Source organism: Pempheris klunzingeri, chromosome 22, assembly GCF_042242105.1.
Source record: "Pempheris klunzingeri isolate RE-2024b chromosome 22, fPemKlu1.hap1, whole genome shotgun sequence".
Classification (NCBI taxonomy): Eukaryota; Metazoa; Chordata; class Actinopteri; order Acropomatiformes; family Pempheridae; genus Pempheris; species Pempheris klunzingeri.
The window spans coordinates 15,133,420-15,155,700 of NC_092033.1; the positions used below are offsets into that span (position 1 = coordinate 15,133,420).

The following is a 22,281-nucleotide window of genomic DNA, read 5'->3' on the forward strand; positions in this document are numbered from 1 at the left end:
CCTTACTGAGGAGTTGGCAACACTGGTCATTTCCTCGACTCGAGAAATTCTTTTCAGGGAGTTCCTTCCACAGTGCAGGTAGAAGTTTGGGTTCAGGTGTTTTGCATTTGTGAGGACACAGCGCCCCCTTGTGTCCTGTAGGAGTAACTGTTTATCACTGTTCCTCCACCTGTTTTCTCTTTTTCACTGTTTTTTCTTGGGGCAGCATGGTGGTGCTGTGGTTTGCACAGCAAGAAGGTTCCAGGTTCAAATCCTCAGCTCTTTTTCACTGTTTTTTCTTTTCATTTATTCTATCTTCATATATCTGTACTTTTCATGAGTCATTAAATGACATGTGTATGACATGCAAATCAAATGATAATTGGCATTGGAGCCGGACAGTGATCAAACAGTATAAATGTGGTGAAGACAGGACCTTGTAGAGTGGAGTTACTGCACTTTTCATGCTCATGCGAAGGAAAATTTTCGATTGAAATTTGCCGCGACGCCTTTTCACGAGAACTCGGTTTTCACTTACTCACTCATCTTACATCTCGCACCGCTTGGTGCTCGGGCCCTAATGACAACAGGTTTATCCTGTTTTTTATTCATGTGCTCATTTATGCGCAGCAAAATGTACAAATTCAGACAGACAACATAAAAAGGTTCTTTTAGGGCAGTTTTAATGTTTTGACATATTTTGTTGAAAGTATAAAAAACTAATGCAGTAAAAAACAGCATCAACACTCAGAGATGAGCATCATGAAACTACCCTTAAACTCTCAATCCAACATATTCAATTCATTTTTATGAAAAAGTGCAAGTGCTGCTCAAGAAAGCACATTAGTCTAAAGTGAAGTATGTATGAATATTGCTGAATTAAAATAGCTACAGCTACTTCAGTCTCAGGACATGAACAAGACTACAATTTAAAATTTCAAGGAAATATCACTTGAATCACGTACACAAAACCTAACGATACAATGGAAATAGCTCCTAGTAGTTTCATGTAAACAGAATTGGCAGAATATAGAAATCACTGTCCTGAGTCTTTTTTTTTTGTTCCTCATATGAAATCTGGGTCTTCAGAGGGAACTGAAAACGTCTCGATGAGAGCGACTTCTTTGATGCCCGTTTGAGGTGGAAAGATGGTGGTCAGAGCGCTCCGCTTCAAGTGTGTGAGCAGTGGCTGAAGGCACAGCATGGCAGGCTCCTGAGCGCGGCTGCTGGCGGAGCTGTTGAGCTGGAAAACCCCCGTTCACTGGTCGTCCTCCTCCCCCTCACTGTAAAAGGCTTCCTCCTGTTAGACAGAGAATATGAACAGTCGTTTGAAAAGCCTTGTAGGCCCAACATATTGAAGTGAACAAGGGACGTGTGTGTGTGTGTGTGTGTGTGTGTGTGTGTTTCTGCGTACATATCCGCCCTGCTGTCTTGCCCACAGTGAATAATGGTCCTGCAGATATCTGGCTCCGTGGCCCAGCAGGCGGTTGGTGGGCAGCGTGTCCACTGCTGACAGACGACTGGTGACCTGCGGGTTAAGACGGACATGTTGGGCTGTTGGCCACATTTAAAGACACATGATTCACCCACGCTGTGGATTCCTGCTCGCTTCACGTTGGTCCACAAGCTTCTCTACGTAGAGCATGAATATTGCTCCTGCATCGTCTGTCTCCCCAACAGTATATAAACTAGTTCTGATGAGCTCCAGCCTCCATTAAGATGCTCATACAGTGATTGGTGATGTAATGTAAAATGAGTAACAACATTAGAGGGTCTGTACTACACAGAGAGCATAAGAATCTATAGTAAACTATTTTGTTCCCAGCAGATAAAGAACGTCATCTTCTGGTGCTCCGTATCAGCTGTGCTGTTGGTTTGGGTCACAGCTCAGCCTCTGACTGGTTTCAAAATGTTCAAAATGAGGAACTCTGGGTTCCTCCTCTACTGTTTCCTTCTACACTGCTTGCTTTTTGTTTTGGCCCGTGTGTTCGTGCTACTTTACGTTCACTTGATGTCATACTCGCTGGTACTACAGGGCTAAACTATGGAACTGTATCTAAAGTAAACATTAGCTCCACCCTGATCAGTGCTGATGATGTCATTCATTATAATATCAGTCCCAATATCAGCTTTTACTTTTAATACTTGAAGTGACTTTATCTGATAATACTTCTAAATGCTTGTAATGGAGTATTTTTACACTGTGGTATCAGTAATAATAATAATAATACATTTTATTTATAGGCGCCTTTCAAGGCACTCAAGGACACTGTACAACACACAGTTACAAGTTAAGGGCGAGCAGCGGCAGCAAGTCGCGCCAGCGTTCACTCGACCGGAAGTGACAGTGGGGGGGGACGTGGGGAGGAAAACAGGAGGAGAGAGAGGGGAGGAGAAAAAACCTGCGACACCAGACTGTAGTCATGTGGAGTGCAGTGTGGGACCTCTGTACCTCTGTACTTACATGTGAGTAAAGGATCTGGATTCTCCTCTTCAGCTTGTGACTACTGATGATAATTTGCACCATCGTAGGCTGACATGTATGAACTCATGGGGATACGACACGGTTCAGTTTCCCAACCTGTTCACTTGTTCTCACCTCACTCCTTTTTCCCTGTCATCCTTATCTATTCTTTTATCAACACTGGACTGGTGATCATTATTTTATTCTGTTATTTTGTTAACATTTCACTATTTTACTGTCGTGTATTTTCTGTAGTATTTAATCAGTTCTATTTTTTTTCATTCATTTTTCTTGCTTGTCTGATCCTTTTTATTAACCCTTTATCATCTCAACTACCCATCTTTTATTGCTGTCTTTTTGCCGTTGTTTGGAGTACACTAGTCTCCAATTCCATTTTTAAATTTCCTACATTTTGTCAGTCACTTGTAAAACACTTTGACCTGCATCTCATTTGAAATGTGCAAAATCAGGCTGTTCTCACCTCACAGGTCACAGCGATCTGAGTTTGGAGCGATGCTTGTGGGCCCAGAGTGTTGGGGTCACTCAAGAGGCCCATCCTCGTCAGAAAGGTTGTTATTAGGGTTGTAAAAAAGCTGTAGTTCCCAAAGAGTTCTGTAGCTATGTCCGCATCCTTCATCTCCTGGTGGGGGACAAGAGACATTTTCTGTTCAGTGGTTTGTCACCAATAGATTCACTGTGGAGGCAACTGAACCATCTCAAACACTGGTATTTATGTTTAAATGGGCTTCATGGTAGAAATGCTGCTGCTATGACGTCATATAAACTGCAAACAAACACAACCTCCAAACTTTTGCTATGCAGAGAAATATGATGTCTGACCTGGTTCAGTCTGTCTCCGGCCTCCCTCAGCAGCAGCCCGATCACTTTCTCCACATCATCTACACAACAGAAAACCACACGGATTAACAGGTTTATAGAGGCGACAGGGCTCAAAGGCCATGATGTCCATTAACAGCTACAGTACTGCTGCACCAACATTAGCTCCTTTCTAGTCTCCATGACTTCTCATGGAGCAGAGAGCTCAGAGAAGACTAATGCCTGGTCGTTTGTAAGTGGAACATTTGGGTGGTTTAAGAAGAAGATTTTGTCATCAACTTTCTTGTATTTAGATGCTTTTCTTGGTTACTGATGAGGATCCTCAGTTGTCCAGGTCTTCTAAAAGCATCTTAAGGCGAAGATGAACTTGGTCCCATTGTAAGTCTGTGTAATTAAAGTTTGGGCCTTTGCTTCTGGGAAACATGGCCCACACCTGCAGTACAAGTCATCATCTCTGTCCCTTCTCTACTCCTGTATCAGAGCAGCTGCAGTAGTATCTTCTCAGCACGACTCCACTGCTTCATTTTTCCTCCTCAGGTGACATTTTTATGAATAAAACCGTAACAGCGGTATTGTGTTCATTTTGCAATGCGCCAAAAAAAAGTTGAAACTCTGATTCCAGCTTCTTAAGTGTGAATATTTTGTGGTTTCATTCCTCCTCTCTGACCATCTTCTATGGACCAAACAACTAATCGAGGAAATAATCAACAGATTAGCGACTGTGAAAATAACTAGTAGTGGCAGCCCTGTTCTGTAGGAAGGAAACCAAAGCTCACCATCTGCAGAGTCTGTTTCTAAATCCGGAGGAGTGAACGGGATTTCATCTGCGATTTCCGTCAGTCTGTTAACTACCTCTTTCATCCCATCTTCCTCTTTTACTCCATCTGGGAGAAATATGCACACAGAAAAAGTTTAGAGAAAAGGAAAAGGGCACGAGGCCATAAACACACCCAAACAGATAAACACATCAGTCACACGCGGACACGATTATGTCAGAGAGACAGAAACCTCGAGAGCAAACTCTTACCCAGCAGGTAGAAAAGTCACCAAACAGGAAGAGTCTACAGCACCACGGGAACTCCAACAGTGACGTGGTGCGTTTTTACGCCTTGCTAGAGGGCTACGGAAAATGTGTCATGCAAGAGATTCCCAGAAGCGCCCTTTAGTCCAGTTCATTCCAGTTTATCTCAGTTCAAACCAGTTTTCTTCTGGTATGAACTTTACTACACGCACTACGTGCAAATGAACATCAAAGCAGACAACCTTTTTAGATTAATTTGTGTCAATCAACTAATCATTTAATCAACTCAGTGTTGCAAGGGCTAAGGGCTGCAACTAAAGATTTGAGTCATCTATTCATCTGTTGATTATAAAATGTTGAAATAACTGAAAGAATACTAAGCATGCATTCACACAGCCCAACATGATGTGATAAAATTGATTGTTTTATTCATATAACAGTCTAAAAATAAAGTGTGTTTCTAATCAGAACACTCACCATCTTCAGAACCACCACTCCTGTCCTGGACCACAGGTTCATTGGCTTGTGCTGGTTCTGTGTCTGATGTCTGAGGACTCAAACAGCTGAAGAAAATACGTTTTAGTCCCTTCTTCTTCTTCTTCTCTGTCTTTTCTTCTTTTTCAGTCCTGGCCGGCGTCTGAGGTGAGGGTGAGCCGTTTACGGAGGTACCACCGTTTACTGAGCATGAGCTGTCCTGTGGAGGTGACTTGACATCCTTTTCCCGCCGCCTCCTCCTCTTAGCGTACGCCATGAGGAGTCTGAACTCCACCGAGTCCGCCATGTCGTCTGCATCTGAGGTAGATGTGGGATCACAGTCTGTGTCGCCGGTGGGAGAGATGGGGTGGAAGATTTCCACGTGGCTGTTCACCATGTTGGTTTACTGTTGATGACAAAATATGCATCATAGTGATACGATTGAAAAAAAAGGTACAAAATCATAAATATTGCAGCTTAGTTGTGAATATGTTCTTGTCATTATGTGCTATTAATTGCTGCAGTGTTTCTTTACTTAAAATGTATAATTCTGCAACAACAACAAAAATCAGAACAAACAATTATTCTTTGTTGTTATTTGATATTTTCTTAAATTAAAGAAAATAGTGACAAGTTTTCTCAGAGGCAAAAAAAAAAAGTCAAAAAACCCCAAATATTAAGTTAACAATGATATAAAACAGAGAAAAGCAGCAAACCCTCACATTTGAGAAGCTGGCAGTTAGTATTCTTTTTACCTGATAAATTCATTAAACAATTATTACAAGTAAATAATTACAAATTTGTCGCTTGCTGTGTTGATTATTTATTGATTTTCTACTGACCCCTGGACTGAAAGATCTAATTGTTGAGTTCAGTGTGTTTTTATGTGGTCATTTCTGTATTTCGTATATAAACATCTCTCATACTTTCGGTCATTAATTGATCTTGTCTGTCAATTTGACAAGTGATAATTGTCATGTCAGGTTTGGTTGTGTCGCCCCCTGGTGGTGTAAAGGTGGAACTACAGTCTCCGGTATGTGGGTCATCTGTCTGTAAATGAAACTCTAATGTTGTTTCACTGTCCACGAAGTACAGCAACAGGTTTAACAGTCCGATAACTAACTGGTACATGACATGTGTGATTGAGAAAAGACACATTTGAAAGATGTTTAAAGCTAATTTAGCTCCGTTATGAAGCTAATAAAGTTTGTTACGACAGTTAAACTTTAACACGGCAGCATGATGTCAAAGTACACAATTAGTTTAACAGAACTTGTATGTTAGAAATGGGTAATAAATGCTGAAAAGTGTCTTTGTCGGCTGAAAACAGAAAAAAAACAGACGCTTAAACTTTTCGTTTTAACATTAACTAACGTTAAATTCAAATTTTAGCGGTTAACTTGACGTCAAAGCGAACTTATAAAACCAACAAACGCATTTTACTCCACATTCAAATGAGTGTTTCATGAATGCAGAATATTTAAAACCAGAAAACATGAGTACTTACGGTCCAAACAAATAAAAATAAGGTACAGTAAGGTTAAAGCACCCACTCCGGATCTTTCTGCTTCCCGTCCTGCTCCTCCGGACTCTACTGATGATGAATGACGTCTGATATTTAAAGGACCCGTGTGCGAAGCACGTCAGACGTCGCAATGATGTCATGACGTCGAAAGACGCGGATGTAAAATAACAGTATGTGTGATTATTAGTTTTTTTCCGTTTAAAATCAGTGAATAAAATAACATGCTGAGCCAAGATGTGATCACAACAAGAACAGAGTGACGCTCACTTGACAAAGCCTTAAACATCTAGTGTATTTTTACTACTAAAAGTGTTTCTGTATCTGAAAGTGAAACTGGCAGGCCGAAATGAAAGTGACAGAGCCAAACAAGTGTTTCAACTGTATTTATTCTAAAATGATAAGGTTACTCAAATGCTGTTACAACTGTACAACTCGGCATGCTTTCCCATTATGCCTCTCAAGTGTGTGTACATGTTTCTATTTTCTGCCCACAAACATTTAAAAGGAATAATCCACAAAATTCATCACAAAGTAAAAGAAGTTTGTTGGGACAGAAACTTCCAGAAGTTCTTTGTTTTGCTGAGAGATGAAAAAATGAAACCTGTTTTTAATCTTGAATGACGTGTTAGAGATTAGATGACCCTGTTTAGCATCAAAATACTTTATTTTTGGCACTGAGTCATGTCAAAAGAAAAAGGGAAAATGAGAAAGTAAGTGCAGAAATGGTTATTAATAAATGGACTGGAGTCCTAAAAAGTGAATCTATGGAATGTTCATTGTTTGAAATCTTCACAGAAACCTGCATCTGTTCTGAAGACGAATGAGAGGATTAATTATTCCTCCTTTAAACAAGAAGTGAAGCTTTCTTGCAAAAAAAACAATTTCTATTTACTTGCTGACTACGGAGTACTTTCACCATGACTCATCCTCATGCCGACTCGTCAGTCATACTAAAGGTCACTGCCATGACAAAACAAAGACCTTATTTTTAGACATTTTTACAAGCAGTGACCGAGGGCTGCAGCTAGATATGTCTTGTTTTTAAGGAGTCACATTCCCACCAGTAAAATAAAAGGAACTCAAAAGTATGAGACAAAAAGTCATACTTCATCACAAGTTGAAAAACGGTGACATAAAAACTAAAGACAATCAAAATGATGAAATAAAAGGTGAAAATAACAAGAAAGCATTCAAAATTATAAGATAAAAGACACAATTATGATAAAAAGTCGTAATTCTGAAATTATTATTACAAATTCTTTTATTATATGGTAAGTTTATTTATCATTACTAACTTTTCTATCTATTACAGGTAGAAATGTGCCTCCATACTTCCCAATAAATTTTACTTTGACTAGTGAGCTGATTTGTTTTTTCTTACCATTTTCTTTGGGTTTTAAACGCTTTTTAACTAGTTATCCATTTTTTGAATTTGAACATCGCTACATTAATGCCAAATCACTCCGCTGAGGAGGGTTTTATGATACGACCAAAAGCTCCTGAACAGCCATTGAGTGGACCTTGTCATGAGGCAATGAGGCCTCACAGCAGGCTTATTGTCCTTCTGTAAAATAATGCTTGTCGAAAATCCCCAGCTGTGGCTCACTGAGCTTGTTTGACTTTACGGCCGCATGAGAAACCTCTCAGCCTCGCGTCACATTCAGGGTGTTGATGGCAGAGTTATACAAGTGACAGTTCATTTCCTGTTTGGTTGAATTTTTAAGGGCCAACGGATCTTATAGCTACAAACAAATAAATCATAATGAGAAGTAGTGAAATATAACGCTCGTAAATATTGGTCACTGCTTGCTGCTTTACTTTGACAGCGTGAAATGACAGCGTTCTGATTATGGTTAAGAACATAACTTTACACAGCCTGTGAAAACACCTAGTACTTGTTTACCAAGAGGAAGTGTGTACTCTGTGATTAATGTCAGGTAGTAAAAAGCCCAGTGGTGTGTATGAACCTAATAAATAGTCTGTGCTCAAGTCCACATTCAAGTCGTCCTTCCAAACCTGATATCAGTCCTGGCAGGACCGAAAGCAAGATAATGCAGATTTGAAGGTTGTACACTCTACTGTACAAGGTGCCTTTATTACTTCTAAGACACAGGGTTTATTTGACAGGGCCACTTTGAGGATGAAATTCGTTGTTTTAACAACTATCGGACGGACTGATATGAAATGTGACATTCCCTTTTTTGTTAGTGCCAATTATCAAATGCTAACATGCTTAACTCTGACAGTGAACATGGTAAATATTATCTGCTACGATTGATGCACTTCTGATCAAATTTTTTCTACTAAAAGGCAAATAGTTTTGGGATGTTTTATCATCCTGGGTAGGTTGGTTGGGTTGGATCAGCCACTTGCTAAATGCTTTATATAATGGTAGTGACTATTTTGACCTAGCCCGTCCTAATACCAGACACGACAACTGTGGGATACAAACAGCAACCCCTTCATGACGTTAACTTGCATCATGAATGTAACGTTACTCAGGCTATTTGCTTGCTTACAGACCGTCCCCATCTGTCCTATAAAGGGCTGAAAACACTTATTAGGAGATTTTGGACATTGGCCAGTTCTGCATTTTTGAGTGAGGACGTATTGTTTCACTTGATGAAGATCCACCTGGGATTGAAACTTTGTCCATCTAAGTACGTTTGTGGTTTAACCCTCCAGAGTCTTGGGGTAAAATACCCGTTTTTTTACTACTTTTCATTTTACCTTTGTGTTTCCCATTAAAACTGTTTAGCTTGCTTTCTTTGTGTTTGTGTCTTTGACGCCGACGGGCGGTCCGAGCCTCTGAAGAGTTAAAGTCAGTGAGCAGATGTTACTCTGATGAATAAAAACATTGTCACTCTTTACATCTGAATGTTAAAACTTACTTTAGGGAACTTAAGCAGACGGACTTCTTAATGATGGCAGCTGATTTGTGTCTTTTGTTAGATTTAAGAAAGAGGAAACCCCACCGTTTAGTAATGTGTCATCAGCGGATTTCCCCCACAAGCTTTTAAACAGGAAATAAGTTAGAGGCAAAACTACAGCATCACATCTTCTTTTAACAAATGAATGAAATAAAACAACAAACTTCAAGTAATCCCATCGTCATCAGCAGAAAAATAAGAAATACAAAAGCAAAGGAAAAAAAAAACACCAAACACACGTCCAACCTAAGAGGAAACTCAGGTAGAAATCATTTAAAACTAGAATAATTTAATAGTTGAAACAACAATAATGCCATCTTTTATGCCATTACCAGAAAATAATCCCAAGGAGGTAAGAAAATGCCATGCATAACCAACGCTGATGAGAGACACAATTTAATACAAAGTCATGTTTCTACTCAATAGAAAGAGTGATAAGAAGTGTGTGTGTGTATGTCATTCAGAGTGGGCCTCGCTCATTAGCACAGTCACTTCATAGAAAATGTCATCACCATTCACAGATAGTTCAGTTTAAGGATTTCATGTACACACATTTTGCCTATTTTATAGTCTCCACACACTCAGGGGAAGGTGTTAGTGTTGGAGGGTGGCAGTGGCAGCCATCGTAGAAGTCTTGTATTAGCATTTGTGGGAAAAAAAATATATATATATTGTGACAGAAAAATCTTGAAATCTGGATTTAGTCAAGGAATGAATTCAGAGTCAAATTAGCTCCATACTTTTCTGATTGGTTGCAAAGTGTTTCATCTGAAGGCAACTTGTTTGCCTGACATCCTTTTATTTTAGAGGTTAGAATTGTAAATTAGCAAGGGAAGCTAATTGATCATGATAGAAAAAGTATGAATTAAAGTCACACCTAGAAAAACTTCTATCATTTCCATTCTATTTTTCTTTGTTATGGTTGTGTGATATATACGAGCTGTCTCCTTAATTAAACATTATTTCACCAAGAAAAAGACATTTAAAAAGTGTTAAATTTGTATAGTATAAGTAAATCAGGCATATCATAAAGCAGGTAACCATAGCAACACTGTGGTATTAGTGGATGGTCACTGGTCGGAGAATTCATCTCAGAGAATTTGAGCTTTTTCGCGCAAATGTGCGACTTAATGATCTCAGAGAACGTTAGTTAATGTTAAGAAACTGTGACGCTGTGCACAACGCTCACTGTTGACCTGTGTGATATCTGCATTTCCAAATAAATAATAAAGTAATAAAGTAAATGGCTCATAAAGTCTTGGAGTAATACTGTGGATCTTTGTAGGTACAGTGGTATCCACTGCAGTTTAAAAGCCAGATGTCTACGATGGCTACATCCGAGTTTTTAAAATGTTCCCCACAAATACTTGGGAAAGCAGTTTCTACTTTATATATCAATTTAGTTCACAACAGGTTATATCAAAAGAGTTCAATCCATTGACATACATGCACACAAAAGAAAAAAAAACGAAATAAAAGAACAAGACAATCATATACCCAACCAGCACTGAAGTAAAATTGCACATTCAATACTCCTCGGTGCTAAATGGTCGACTATGTTAAAAACATTAATGTAATGTAAACGATTAATAGAGAAATGCAAAAAGACGTCATCTATTCATATTGCATTGAATATGGCTCAGATTTTTCTTTTCTTCTTGGATAAATGCTGCAAACACACACACACACACTCACTCACTCACGCCCGCGTGTACTTGAGATACACATGAAAAGACCGCACATGGAACACGAACACACACACACACACACACACACACACTGTTATAACATAACACTCAGTCTGGAGGCATGTGCGAGGCTTCTTCTCTACTCGAGTCTCTTTCTGTTGCAGTTGTACAGACGTTTCTTTTCAGGTTTGATATGGAATGGGTGTATTACAGTATCTCTATCTCACACACACACACGCACACACACACACAAGCTGCATGTTAAAAGCCTTGTCGGGTCTGGAGTACCAGATACACACTATCCCGGTGTGAAAGGTTTAAATATTTGCTCATGTGACGCTGTCAGACATTTGAAAATGATCAGATTAGTGATTATGCTTTATAACACCTTTTTTTAAAAAAAAAAAAAACACAGTCTGGTGAGTCCTCCATGATCAACTGGCTACACTTAGTGAATAACACCAGCTCAAGGATCTATGGCTGAACACATGTGTTGGTTTTCCTCTGGATACTGGTCTGATACTGGTCCTGTCTAAATAATCTGATCTGGTTCAGGCAGTGACATGATGATATGACAAAAACCAGTTGGATGGAACATTTGGATTAGATTTAAAAAGTCTTGTAAGAAGAGCTTTGTGCTGGGATGCACTGAATAGGGGTTGATTTTTATTACTGATTCATCTGCTAATTATTTTCAACTGTTCGGTCCATAAAATGTGTCCCAAGTTGATGTAAGAACATGATGACTGACGAGAGCAGCAAAATCTGAGAGGATGATCCTGTGAATTTCTGGCATTTTTACAGAAAAAAAAAAAGTCTTTGTTGGTTAATGGTTTCATCTTTACCGGGAACTTCAGTATTATAAAGTTTACCGACTTTCAGGGGCATCATATTGTTTATTAACTGGGATCTATTTCGATCACATTTTGTCTTTTGAATGTAAAATATAGTGCTAGCAGTAGTCCTGTTTAAACTGTCCTACACTGTATATGTTATCTCAGAAAAGACAAACATTATGTAAATCAGAGGGAATAGTTTATGTTGCATGCCATTACTGTATTATAAATATTGTTCGTATTCCACACCATGTAACTATGATCTCAACCAATTTAAAAGTTGATGGATGTTTGATGTTTTCACACACATGAGTTTGGTCTCATGTAACACAGTGATGTTTATCATCAGTTTGATTATATGACAGATATGTAATCCTGCATATACATTTTCCATACAAATCAATATCAAAATATCCTCATTAATATCTTAATAATCATTTTTGACCATATTGTCCAGTCCTATTCAGAGACTTCCTCCACTGTGACAAGAATAGAAACTAAATCTGTGTAAGAAACTGAATGTGAGCATGTACTGTAACATCAGCCGTCAACCTCCGACGCTCGAACCAGTCAAACTGCACTGGGGACCAGAAGCGAGTCCAACACATGGAAGGAACTCGTAAAAAGAGGACGCAGACTTAAAGCATAGTATCTCTCCAGTCTTAACTGCATTACACTGGCTCCTTGTCTGATATTGTCTGACTGTTGTTCTCAACCCTTTTGGCAGCATCCTCTGGGAGCAGTTTACTATCAGGAAGGACAAAACACTGGGCTGTTGCCAGTAATTGTTTTGTTGCAGTTTCTGCTGTTTTATGTGCACACGTGAGACAATTGGTTTCTCTGGTTTGAATACATGCTATAAAAATAAAGTCTTCTTCCCTCTCTAATCTTCCATCTGTACTCAAAGTAATGTGAGGCAGCTGAAATGAGACATTTTAGCTTTGCATTGCCGTTGAAGCCCGCCGATGACACCGCATGAATGAAACATTGTCATTACATAATTTGGTATTAAGGATTCAGTTTGGGGGATTTATGTCAATGTGAAACCAAACCACTGTGATGGAACTTTACTGAAATAGAGAGGACACTACGTCAGCGTAATGTCTTTGGCACACAGGTTTTATGGGGTAACCATAGAAGCCTTTAGTTCTAAAATGAAACTTTATGTTATATTATTTTCAACACTTAAAATGTGAATTGTGACCAAAATAAACCTCAGATGAACTCACGACGGTTGCTCAAAGTGCACTTGCATCCTGAACCGTTAGTAGTCCTACAATCAGTCACTCAGTCAATCAATCAACACAACCAATAAATAGAATATGAATAAATAAATACAAATAAATAGTTAAAATCTCCACTGCAGTGCTGCTGTGAGCTGAAGCAGTTTCCTCCTCTGGCCTGTCTGATTTACCCCTCCGTTTGTACAGAGTTCAGTCCGCTTTTTTTGTTTGTTTCGTTTTTTTCCCTCTCCCTTTTTCCTCTCCGCTATGAATGGGAGCAGAGTCCAGAGAGACGGAGTGAGTGTGTGTGTGTGTGTGTGTGTGTGTGTGTGCATGCGCCTCAGACGGCTGTCTCCAAGTCTTCGTGGGGTGCAGAGGGTGCGTGTTGTTGGGTGCTCAGGTAGGTGGCGAGCTCCGAGTCTCCCTCCGCTTGGTCCGCTGGTGTCTTCCCCTGGAGAGGACACACACACAGTCACCAAAATAAAAACAAGGGCTGCAGCTAATAATTACTTTCATTTTGTTTTCTCAATGAATCAATTTGGCTAAAAACCAAGCAGTCGAGAACTTAGAAATATTCAGCTTGCTGCACAGGAAACAAACTGTCAGAGGCTGTGCCAGTTAGTTTTTCAGTCTTCTGCTTGAATGACTCACACTCTTACGGTTTCACTCATAACACATTTCAGTCTAATGCGGTCGACTGCAACACCACAAACTTGATTACCTGAGTTTACAACTGGCTAACTATTAAACTGCTGAGTTAGTGTATAAGATAGTGACGTCCTGATAACATTTATATCCCCCAACTCCTAGCTGAAATCCTTGGACAGTCGTTTGTATATACACATGTTTTGCCTGCAAACTACAGCCGAAGAGGTCCAACCTCCAGCATCACCTGCAGGAGACATAACAGCTTTAGTGTCACACTAACACGTCTTGGCCTTCACAGAGTTCATCCCCCATGAAAGCCACCAGCCAAAACAAACCGAACTGTTATTTATAATTATACTGCAATGCTTTCAACCAGCGGAATTTCCTTTTCTTTTCTAATAGCTATTGAAACACCCAGGTTGGTTTGAATGTTTTAAGTGAGTGTAATGGAGGCTTTCTGAAGCTGACATTGATGTACCAGAAGATTTCTGTATCTGCCTGCTGGTTGTTTATCAGAACACTAAGTGACACACCCTAGCAACCAGGGTGACTGTACTTCTCCGTAGATCATTAATATATCACGCTAGTGCCACATGTGACATGACTCAGCTTACAGGAAAGGAGTGCGTCCACCGCAAGCGTGTGTGTGCAGGTTTGGGTAAAGTGTGCGTTTACCTGGAAGTTGGTCTTCTCGAGCGATGCCCCGGCCTCAACCAGCAGTCGACACACAGCATGCTGCTTCTCTGAGGCTGCTTTGTGCAATGCAGTTTCTCCTCTGTACACACACACACACACACACACACACACACACGCCATCAGTTAAACCGTGAGAATGTGCCAAATGAATCTTGAAATCTTGAAATGAATTGTCTGACTGCCCTGATTCAAAACAGAAAGGAAACGGGCAGAGAAAAGAAAAAACACACAACATTTACAGTAATATAAATATTTTAACGATAGTGAAATACATCTAGATTCATAAAGCCAACACACTTGACGAGGTATTAAGCTTATTGTAGGTAAGGAAGAAAAAAGAATATAGAGCTGGGGGATGGGGGTGATATTCCAAGAAAAAGGAAGTTGTAAATTCATTTAAAAAAACAAAAAAAAAAACTGTTTTCTTCTTTTCTTTCTGTCCAGGAACCACGTTGCTTCACTTTGTGCAGCTGGGTGTGTGCAGCATCTGTCTCATCTAGTTCCTCTCAGAGAATTCCTCTTTTTTGTTGTAAATGAAAATAATACTTCTTATTCTAAGAATATGTTTCATTTTCTTTTCTTTTCTTTTTTTAAACCTACGATGGCCGTAACATATCAAATACACAGAGAATGATCTCAGGAAAACAAAATTAAAGGTAGCCAACATACTTTTCTCTGTCTGTCAAATCCACAAGCACCTTGGAGCCTGAAGAGAGAGAAACAGGAGAAATATAAGCAGCTGTGCACATTTTGATAAGACAAAATGATACGTCAGAGGGTATTTTTTTATTAAACACCGTCTTCCTGTTGCTGCAGATGTTGTGCTGAGTTTGAAAGATTCAGGAGGAAGCTGGATCTGTTTGTTTTGCAGTAATAAATGTGACTTTTTTTATTTTAGATGCTACACGTAGCACCTTTAAAATAGCTCTACACATGTTTTCTACGCATGCCATGCACATCCTCACCCTGCTGCAGTATGTAGCTGACCAGGTTTGCGTGTCCGCTCTGGGCCGCTATATGTAATGCTGAACGTCCTCCAGAGTCTCTGACCAACAAGCTGACGCCTCGATGCACAAACTCTGACAGCTGGAAACGTTGAAAAGCCAATCAGGATTTAATTAGACAAATAAACTTAAAACAGTCTTCAGGGTGTATGAAGCACAAATGGAAACAGACATGTAAACATGAGTAATACCTTAGTCACTAGTAGGACTTTCCAAGAACTGAAGTGATTATCTTGGTATTCACGTGCTAGAAAAGGCCACTGCTGGCTACAATTCCTTTTCTGAGAAACATCCCTAAATCAAACAGTGTCACCTTTGTGAAGTGATGCTGCTTGTTATAGGTCTTTATGCAGATGAGGTATGGATTTCTAAAGGTGGGGTTATCTTCTTTGTCTCTGCTCATGCAAACACTTTTTATCTGGTTATTCCAAACGAACCAGGACTTGTTTCCCTAAAGCACCTTGAGGCTAAGGTAATTACGAAATCTATATCAAAAACCCCCTTAATCTTAAGGTGTCTACAAAGTGCTTCCTACCAGCAGATCATATTAAGGAGCTCTTGAACCAGCAGAAGGAACCTCAAACTGCACGTTTGAAGGCTTCATTCATTTTGAAGACCTGACTTTTATAATGACCAGGGGTGTTCTCTGATAACAGACGTTTGATGATGGTAAACTTAGAAACTAAAACTACTCTATCACACACAAAAATACATAGTTAACATTTGATTTGCACATTTGATCTGCTGCAATTCCATTTAGGGCTTTATTGGTGTGAATGTTTCAGAAAGAATGTTGCCAAAGCATCAAAAAAAAAAATACAAAGCAAAACACAATTTCTCCAATCATTTGGACAATTTACAATGATATGAACATCAATACAACATTAATATTGATTATTCAATTATATATATACACTATATATGTACAGCATGCCCTAGATCTTTGTCCTCTAATAGCACTTCAGCAGACCACATCACACTGTGTGTGTGTGTGTGTGTGTGTGTGTGTGTGTGCAGGCTTCCTCTCTTCCTCTTGCGTCTCTTGTGGTTGAAATTGTGCACTCGTAATGTTCTGTCTTCACTTCTCAGTAACTATTAGAATTCTATGCTAATATTTACTGTTATCATCATTTTCTTTGCGGATGACTCCATCACTCATTTTTATAACGAATCATTTAGTCTAAAAAAATGTCTAACCAACAGTTCAAATACTAGCAGTGCTTGATTTTAGGTTTCAAAGATGTGTAAGAGAAACGCAGCAGCTACAGGAACTTATTTCCAACCACTAAAACCAAACACAAAAGGCATCACGCTGAAAGGTCTGTTGGCTCTAAACTAAACTTGATACTGAGTGATCCCAGATTTGGAAAACAAACGTAAAGATTTCAATTTCTAAGGATGATTTTTATCAGGAAACAAGCCCTCAGATGTAAAACTACTGTGTGCTATGTTACTTTGCAGGACAGCGCGTTCAGAGATTTAATGATCGGGCTTTATGTTGAGTCATTGCTGCTTTTTTTAAAAATCAACTGCTGACAGAGAGAAAAAGTCCCGGTGGAGAGCAGCAGGTAAAACTGGTTTTAATGGGATGTTCCTCAACAGTCTATGTGCATCTGTGTCAGAGTGTGATTGCAGTTTACCATAGACAGATCCCCTGTGCTGGCAGCTGTCAGCAGTGCTGGAAACACACAAACAGACAGAAATCATCACATGAGATCAGATCACGAAGCAGAACAAGGCTTCGGTCGACTGAGTTTTCCGATTCCACAGAAGACCTGACATACTGTCTGTAGTAACGACGATTAACTTTGAATAACTGCTGGGGATTTTATTAACCAACCAAACGTGTTAAAGAAGTTTATTGTATTTGCATCTTCAAGATAAGTGAAAAAAAGATTCCTTTGATCATGCAGGGTCTTTTTCTCTGGAACTTTCTGTTGCACTTTCCCACAACTCAACCGTCAGATGAAGGTTGAGCTCATTTCCTTGTAGCAGAATATTCTCATGGTCTCTGCAGTCAATTAACTAACACTTGGAAAAAAAATGTTCATGACAAAACATAGACATACAAAACATGCCCAATCACATTTTACTCATCTATTGTACCAACACAAATGACCACAAATGAGTCATTCAGGGTTTGTGCATAACTCCCGTAATTGTAACTGATCTGAAGACAAACCGACAGGATAAGAAATCAAAGCTGTTTCCAGCTAAATATGACGTTATAAACCGGTAAAAAAAACTAAATATAACTTGACATTGTTATAAGTGTGTTTGGTAAAGCAGATGAAGCAGAAATGGAGTGTTTTAATCTAAGAGTGTTGCTGGTGCTCCATGTTTCATGTTTTGTCGTTTGCTGCTAAAGGTGCAGGCAAAACTGAAAGTGGACACACATAAGACACGTCAAGACAAGTTAGGATGAGGAACAACAGGTTCATTAAAATGGAGAGTCCCAGGCGTTCCAGGGACTTCTCACTGACATGAGATCAGATGACCGGGCCACAGTAAACACCCTGCAGTTTTTCCTGACCAAGATGCCAGAGGATGTTACGGGACGTTATTGTTCTAATCGTCACAAGGGATTCAAGAGACTTTAGCAAGGGGAAACACACTCAGTCAACCTGAAACAGTCAGCTCTGACACAGCATGTCTAAACATCCCCTGACTGGGCCATGTTTTATAGAGAGAACTTTTAGTGCAGTAAAAGTGCAACTTCAGAACAACAAAATAAATACACAATATCTTAAGCATTATTTATATGCTTTACTTGTACTTTCCAAAGTGATGGCACAACCTAAACTTCAGCTACAGACCGGTTTTTATACATTTTTAAAAAGTGTGTGTGTGTGTGTGTGTGTGTGTGTGTGTGTGTGTGTGTGTGTGTGTGTGTGTTCTACCTTGTTCCTCAGCTGTCAAGGGAACACTGGAAAAAGAAATATCAAGGAATTAAAATTAAACTTTTATTTTCGGTGCTGCAGGCACAGATTATTTTTCAGCCTTTTGACGATTTGTTATGAGATTCAGAGCTGCAAGGATCATTTGACTAACCGGTTATCCCTCTACTTATTTAACTCTGAATGCACATGTGCACCTGTCCTCGTGAGCATGCATACATATTTAATTCTTACGCTGCCATCGTGACTATGTCTCCCTTGCAAAAGAAATTTCCGACCTCAGTGGTTGAAGGCAAGTTTGAAAAGGTGTGTGTAAAAGTGTGTGCCTTTATCGCCAGTGTGTCTGCCGACGTACCCTGCAGCAGGCTCCACTACCAGGTCAGGCATCCCCGTGGGTGCTCCCTGGCTCGCCAATGGTCCCTCGTGGTCCAGGATGAACACCTCGTCCTGACAGATTTCTGTCACAAAGTGGAGGTGCTCCTACAAACACACATGCATGCAGAGAACAAATGATCAACACACAAATCCATCAGTTCAGTGATTTTTTTTTTTTTTTTTAAATGACCTCGTTTTTCCACACATGCAGCACAGATTTGACAACAACTTCACTTTCCAACATTGTTCTAGGTTTCCAGCTGCCTCGAATCTAATATCAAATTTTAGTACAAAGACAATCAAATGCTAGATATAAAATGCAGAGACTTCAAAAAGGGGGATGACAAACAAACAGGCACAGACAAAAAAAGACCATGAGGGGGTCAGGTTGGGGTCTGACGGTCAGAATTCCCGTATTGCATTAACAGTCTCATTGCAGCCTTGGTCTTTGCAGCCTTAAACCATATGTGATGTCCCCTACTTTTTAGAGTCAGATGTTGTATGTTGGAGGTTTAGGTTTAGGTCTAATTGTTGACACATTTTGGCGCTCCCCTCGAAGCCTTCAGGACCACCTTTGGATCTTAGGGGATGTCTTGATAAAACACGCCCTTCCACTTATTACCTAACATCAGACATGACAAACTTGCCATCACTAGCCCAAAGTGGAGTTCACCTTTCGCTGTTATATATGTATTTGGTTACAACTTGCTATTCAGCGGTTTCTGAACTCTTACTTTAACTGTTGGAGCACCAAAAGAAATGAAGCAGTGTTTTACCTGAGCCTTGTCAATGCGATAGAAGCGGTCAGCTGATGTGGCTGCAGAGCAGAGACATGCACGTCAATAGGAAGCACTTCAACAACAAGTTAAACGGCTGTCTGTCTGTCTGACTTTTGCATCATGTCCCTTTTACTGTCGCTTGGAGTTCTTCAAACATCACAAAAACAACTGGCTTTTTAACAGACTTGAATTATCTTACATATTATTATTTCATGTCATTTATCAGGTTTCACTTTTTACGCTCATGTCCTCTGTTAAAGGATGAAAAGTAGTTTAATTTATGTATTAATTTGGCGCCATCTGCAGCCTGTTTCCCATATCTGCTTCATTTGTAACTTTTCGTACCTGTTTTCAAGTTTGTACACAGAATGAATTTGATCAATAAGAATAACTGGTGACCAACTTCTGCCTCAGCATTCGCTTGGGATGTAACAGTGTTCCTCTCTGACCCTTATCTCAATGAAAAATTCCTCCTCTCACGTGTCGGAGTTTCAGTCACTCACAATCCAAGAAGCTCCAGTTGGGGGAGAGTCTACTGGTTGAACTGCTCCTGGGGATGCCTCTGCTCTCGTCCTGAAGACAAGCAGACAGACGCTGTGATGTTTTTTTTATTCCTTTACTGAACAATTAAGTGATCGCAGAAAAGTTTACATGGGGGATTAACTTCAAGAGAGAGAAAGTTAAAGGTAGAAATCCAGACAGAGAAATACATAATTATGTGTTTATATTTGAGCGGTTGCACAATCAATAGCAAGACGGAGACCAGGACAACGAGACAGTGTAGGTTGAATTAGCGTTAGACTGAAACAGAAGAGCTAGAGAGCTCCTACCACAGATAATGAATAGGATTATAATACTACAGTTTATATTTTTGTCCAATTTTCATGCCCAGAAAAATGTTTTCCAGTGTGGTAGGAGAGGACTTTATTCAATATGGGTGTCAGTCTGTAAAACCTGCATTTCATTTATTGCATCTACCTTTTTTTTGTGGGTGAATTCCTAAATTTAAAAGGGTGTGGAGTTTTGTTTTTTTTGCTTCATGGAACTGCAAACCCTGCTTTTAACCATTGCAAGGATAAAATTCTCTTACAAGCTTAAAAATTTAGCACAGATTTTAGGCATTATAAAAAAGTAAGCCATCAAAACCACTAATAACCTGCAGAAAGACACCCGAAAGTCATATACCTGATAGTGCACTCTGTGGCCAGTAGATGGCGCCTGGTGTAAGTCCTAGCAAGCACAGCAGACAGGTTTCAAGGTTACCAAACAGCCAAAGCATCGACATCAAAAACTTCCACAGATGTTAGTTCGGTCACTGAACGTTTCCCACATGAGACACGTAGCTAAAAAAAACAACTAAATCTGAATTCCCAGTGGCGTTGGTTGCTTATCCATCCATAAATAAATTAGAGCGGAGAGATGACGCTGCAAGCATCATGAAATAATGATGATGAGAAAAAGGCAGAAGAGCGGGAGAGAGACAAGAAAATTAAAGCAATGATAAGCACGATGCTGACAATAAAGGGGGAAACTTGCCTCTTGTAATCTGTCAATATAGAGTCTGCATGTCTCTAGGTCACAGTCACCTCTCACCACCACAATGCCTACTGGGATGGCTGGAACACACAAACACACACTTTAGACCATAATGCCTGGAAAAAGTTAAACCTGCATGAACTCCATTTGTTGGCAAATTATGGGAAGCAGAAACAAGCTATGGACACATGATTGACATTTTATTGCCTTGTTAGCAAACAGTTCCTTATTAACACTTCCAGATGTGTGACAACATTGGAAACCGTTTGTAGTCGTGTTTATGTCACCTGATGAATGTAAGTCTAGTATTTGCCCTCCTTCGATCTCTGTTTTGGTCCCTACAAACTCCTGACGAAAAAAATCTGGCTCTTCAGCTGATAAACGCTCCACTATGTTCCCCAGCTAGTTTCTAACTGTGTAAGCCTGTTGATGCTGAGAAGGAGGCGAACAGTGGGGCTTGTACTGAAAGCATATCATCTGGAAGCAACAGTTTGAAGTGGTCATGTAATACATTGTTTGTTTACAAATATAGTCATATAGTTATAGTCATAGAGAAAACACACACACACACACACACACACACACACACACACACACACACAGCCTTACAGATGTCCCGTAGTCGTTCTTTGTCATACTGCAGTCTGTCGTACTCCTGGAGGCTGATTCGATTCACTCGAAGACGCAGACGATCTGGAACCGCATGAGGACTGAAAAAAAAACAACACACACACACACACACACACACACACACACAAGCGCATGTGCGTGCACACACACAATTCAGGCCCGGCCAACCGTACAATAAGGACACAGACAAACACGCACATCACAAACCAAATCTGAACTTATGCAACATAATGACATTCAATTCCTCGTCTGTCTTGTTTCAGTGGTGATTTCTTCACGCTTCCAGCTACTGCAGAGGTTTCATAACTTAATATTTACGTGTCTGACTGATAACTGGGGGTTTGCATGTAACGGTAGTAAAAGTAATAAACACACCCCCAGCTAGATAGCAGAGCTTTTATTGTAAAGATAAAGGGCTCTGCTATCCTCCTGCGGCATGGCCCTGATTCTGTGTTTGAGTCTGAGGCAGGCCCAACACATTCTGAAGTCAATGTTTGTGGGCAAAATGGCCTAAAGCGAGGATGGAGGTTGATGGAGGCAGAATATTGATATCAGAAACATGGTGGGCGATAAGCAAAACTACAATGAGACAACACTGTCGGTCACATAGTAGCTGCTGGCAAATTGACCCATGTGCCCAGCTTCTAAAGCTCAAAATCTTACCTGCAAGGGAACAGAAAGGGTGTCAAATTAATGTACATTTCATTAACATCATTTTTGTTGTTCTCAGTCACAGCTG

General features: G+C 39.9%; 2 protein-coding genes across 2 annotated transcripts in view; both read right to left on the reverse strand.

Annotated features, from left to right (window-relative positions):
• Positions 1-645: 645 nt before the first annotated feature.
• Positions 646-6,356, reverse strand: LOC139221915 (apoptosis facilitator Bcl-2-like protein 14). Its single transcript, XM_070853864.1, has 7 exons — positions 6,283-6,356; positions 4,779-5,181; positions 4,057-4,164; positions 3,284-3,342; positions 2,925-3,083; positions 1,394-1,507; positions 646-1,279 (listed from the first exon to the last, which is right to left on the reverse strand). Exons 2-7 carry the CDS (start codon positions 5,170-5,172, stop codon positions 1,238-1,240), a joined length of 876 nt encoding a protein of 291 aa, XP_070709965.1. The 5' UTR covers positions 5,173-5,181; positions 6,283-6,356; the 3' UTR covers positions 646-1,237.
• A 5,711-nt stretch (positions 6,357-12,067) lies between these two features.
• The window catches only part of dgki (diacylglycerol kinase, iota), a 72,924-nt gene continuing 62,710 nt past the window's right edge, over positions 12,068-22,281 (reverse strand). Inside the window, exons 23-34 of the mRNA XM_070853511.1 lie at positions 21,522-21,622; positions 20,913-20,992; positions 20,562-20,606; positions 19,880-19,949; positions 19,374-19,414; positions 18,578-18,702; positions 18,226-18,251; positions 16,966-17,003; positions 15,287-15,407; positions 14,991-15,027; positions 14,301-14,400; positions 12,068-13,428 (exon numbers count right to left, since the gene is read on the reverse strand). Of these exons, the coding sequence (XP_070709612.1) occupies positions 13,318-13,428; positions 14,301-14,400; positions 14,991-15,027; positions 15,287-15,407; positions 16,966-17,003; positions 18,226-18,251; positions 18,578-18,702; positions 19,374-19,414; positions 19,880-19,949; positions 20,562-20,606; positions 20,913-20,992; positions 21,522-21,622 (895 nt within the window). The 3' untranslated portion in view covers positions 12,068-13,317. The remainder of the gene's footprint in view (positions 13,429-14,300; positions 14,401-14,990; positions 15,028-15,286; positions 15,408-16,965; positions 17,004-18,225; positions 18,252-18,577; positions 18,703-19,373; positions 19,415-19,879; positions 19,950-20,561; positions 20,607-20,912; positions 20,993-21,521; positions 21,623-22,281) is intronic.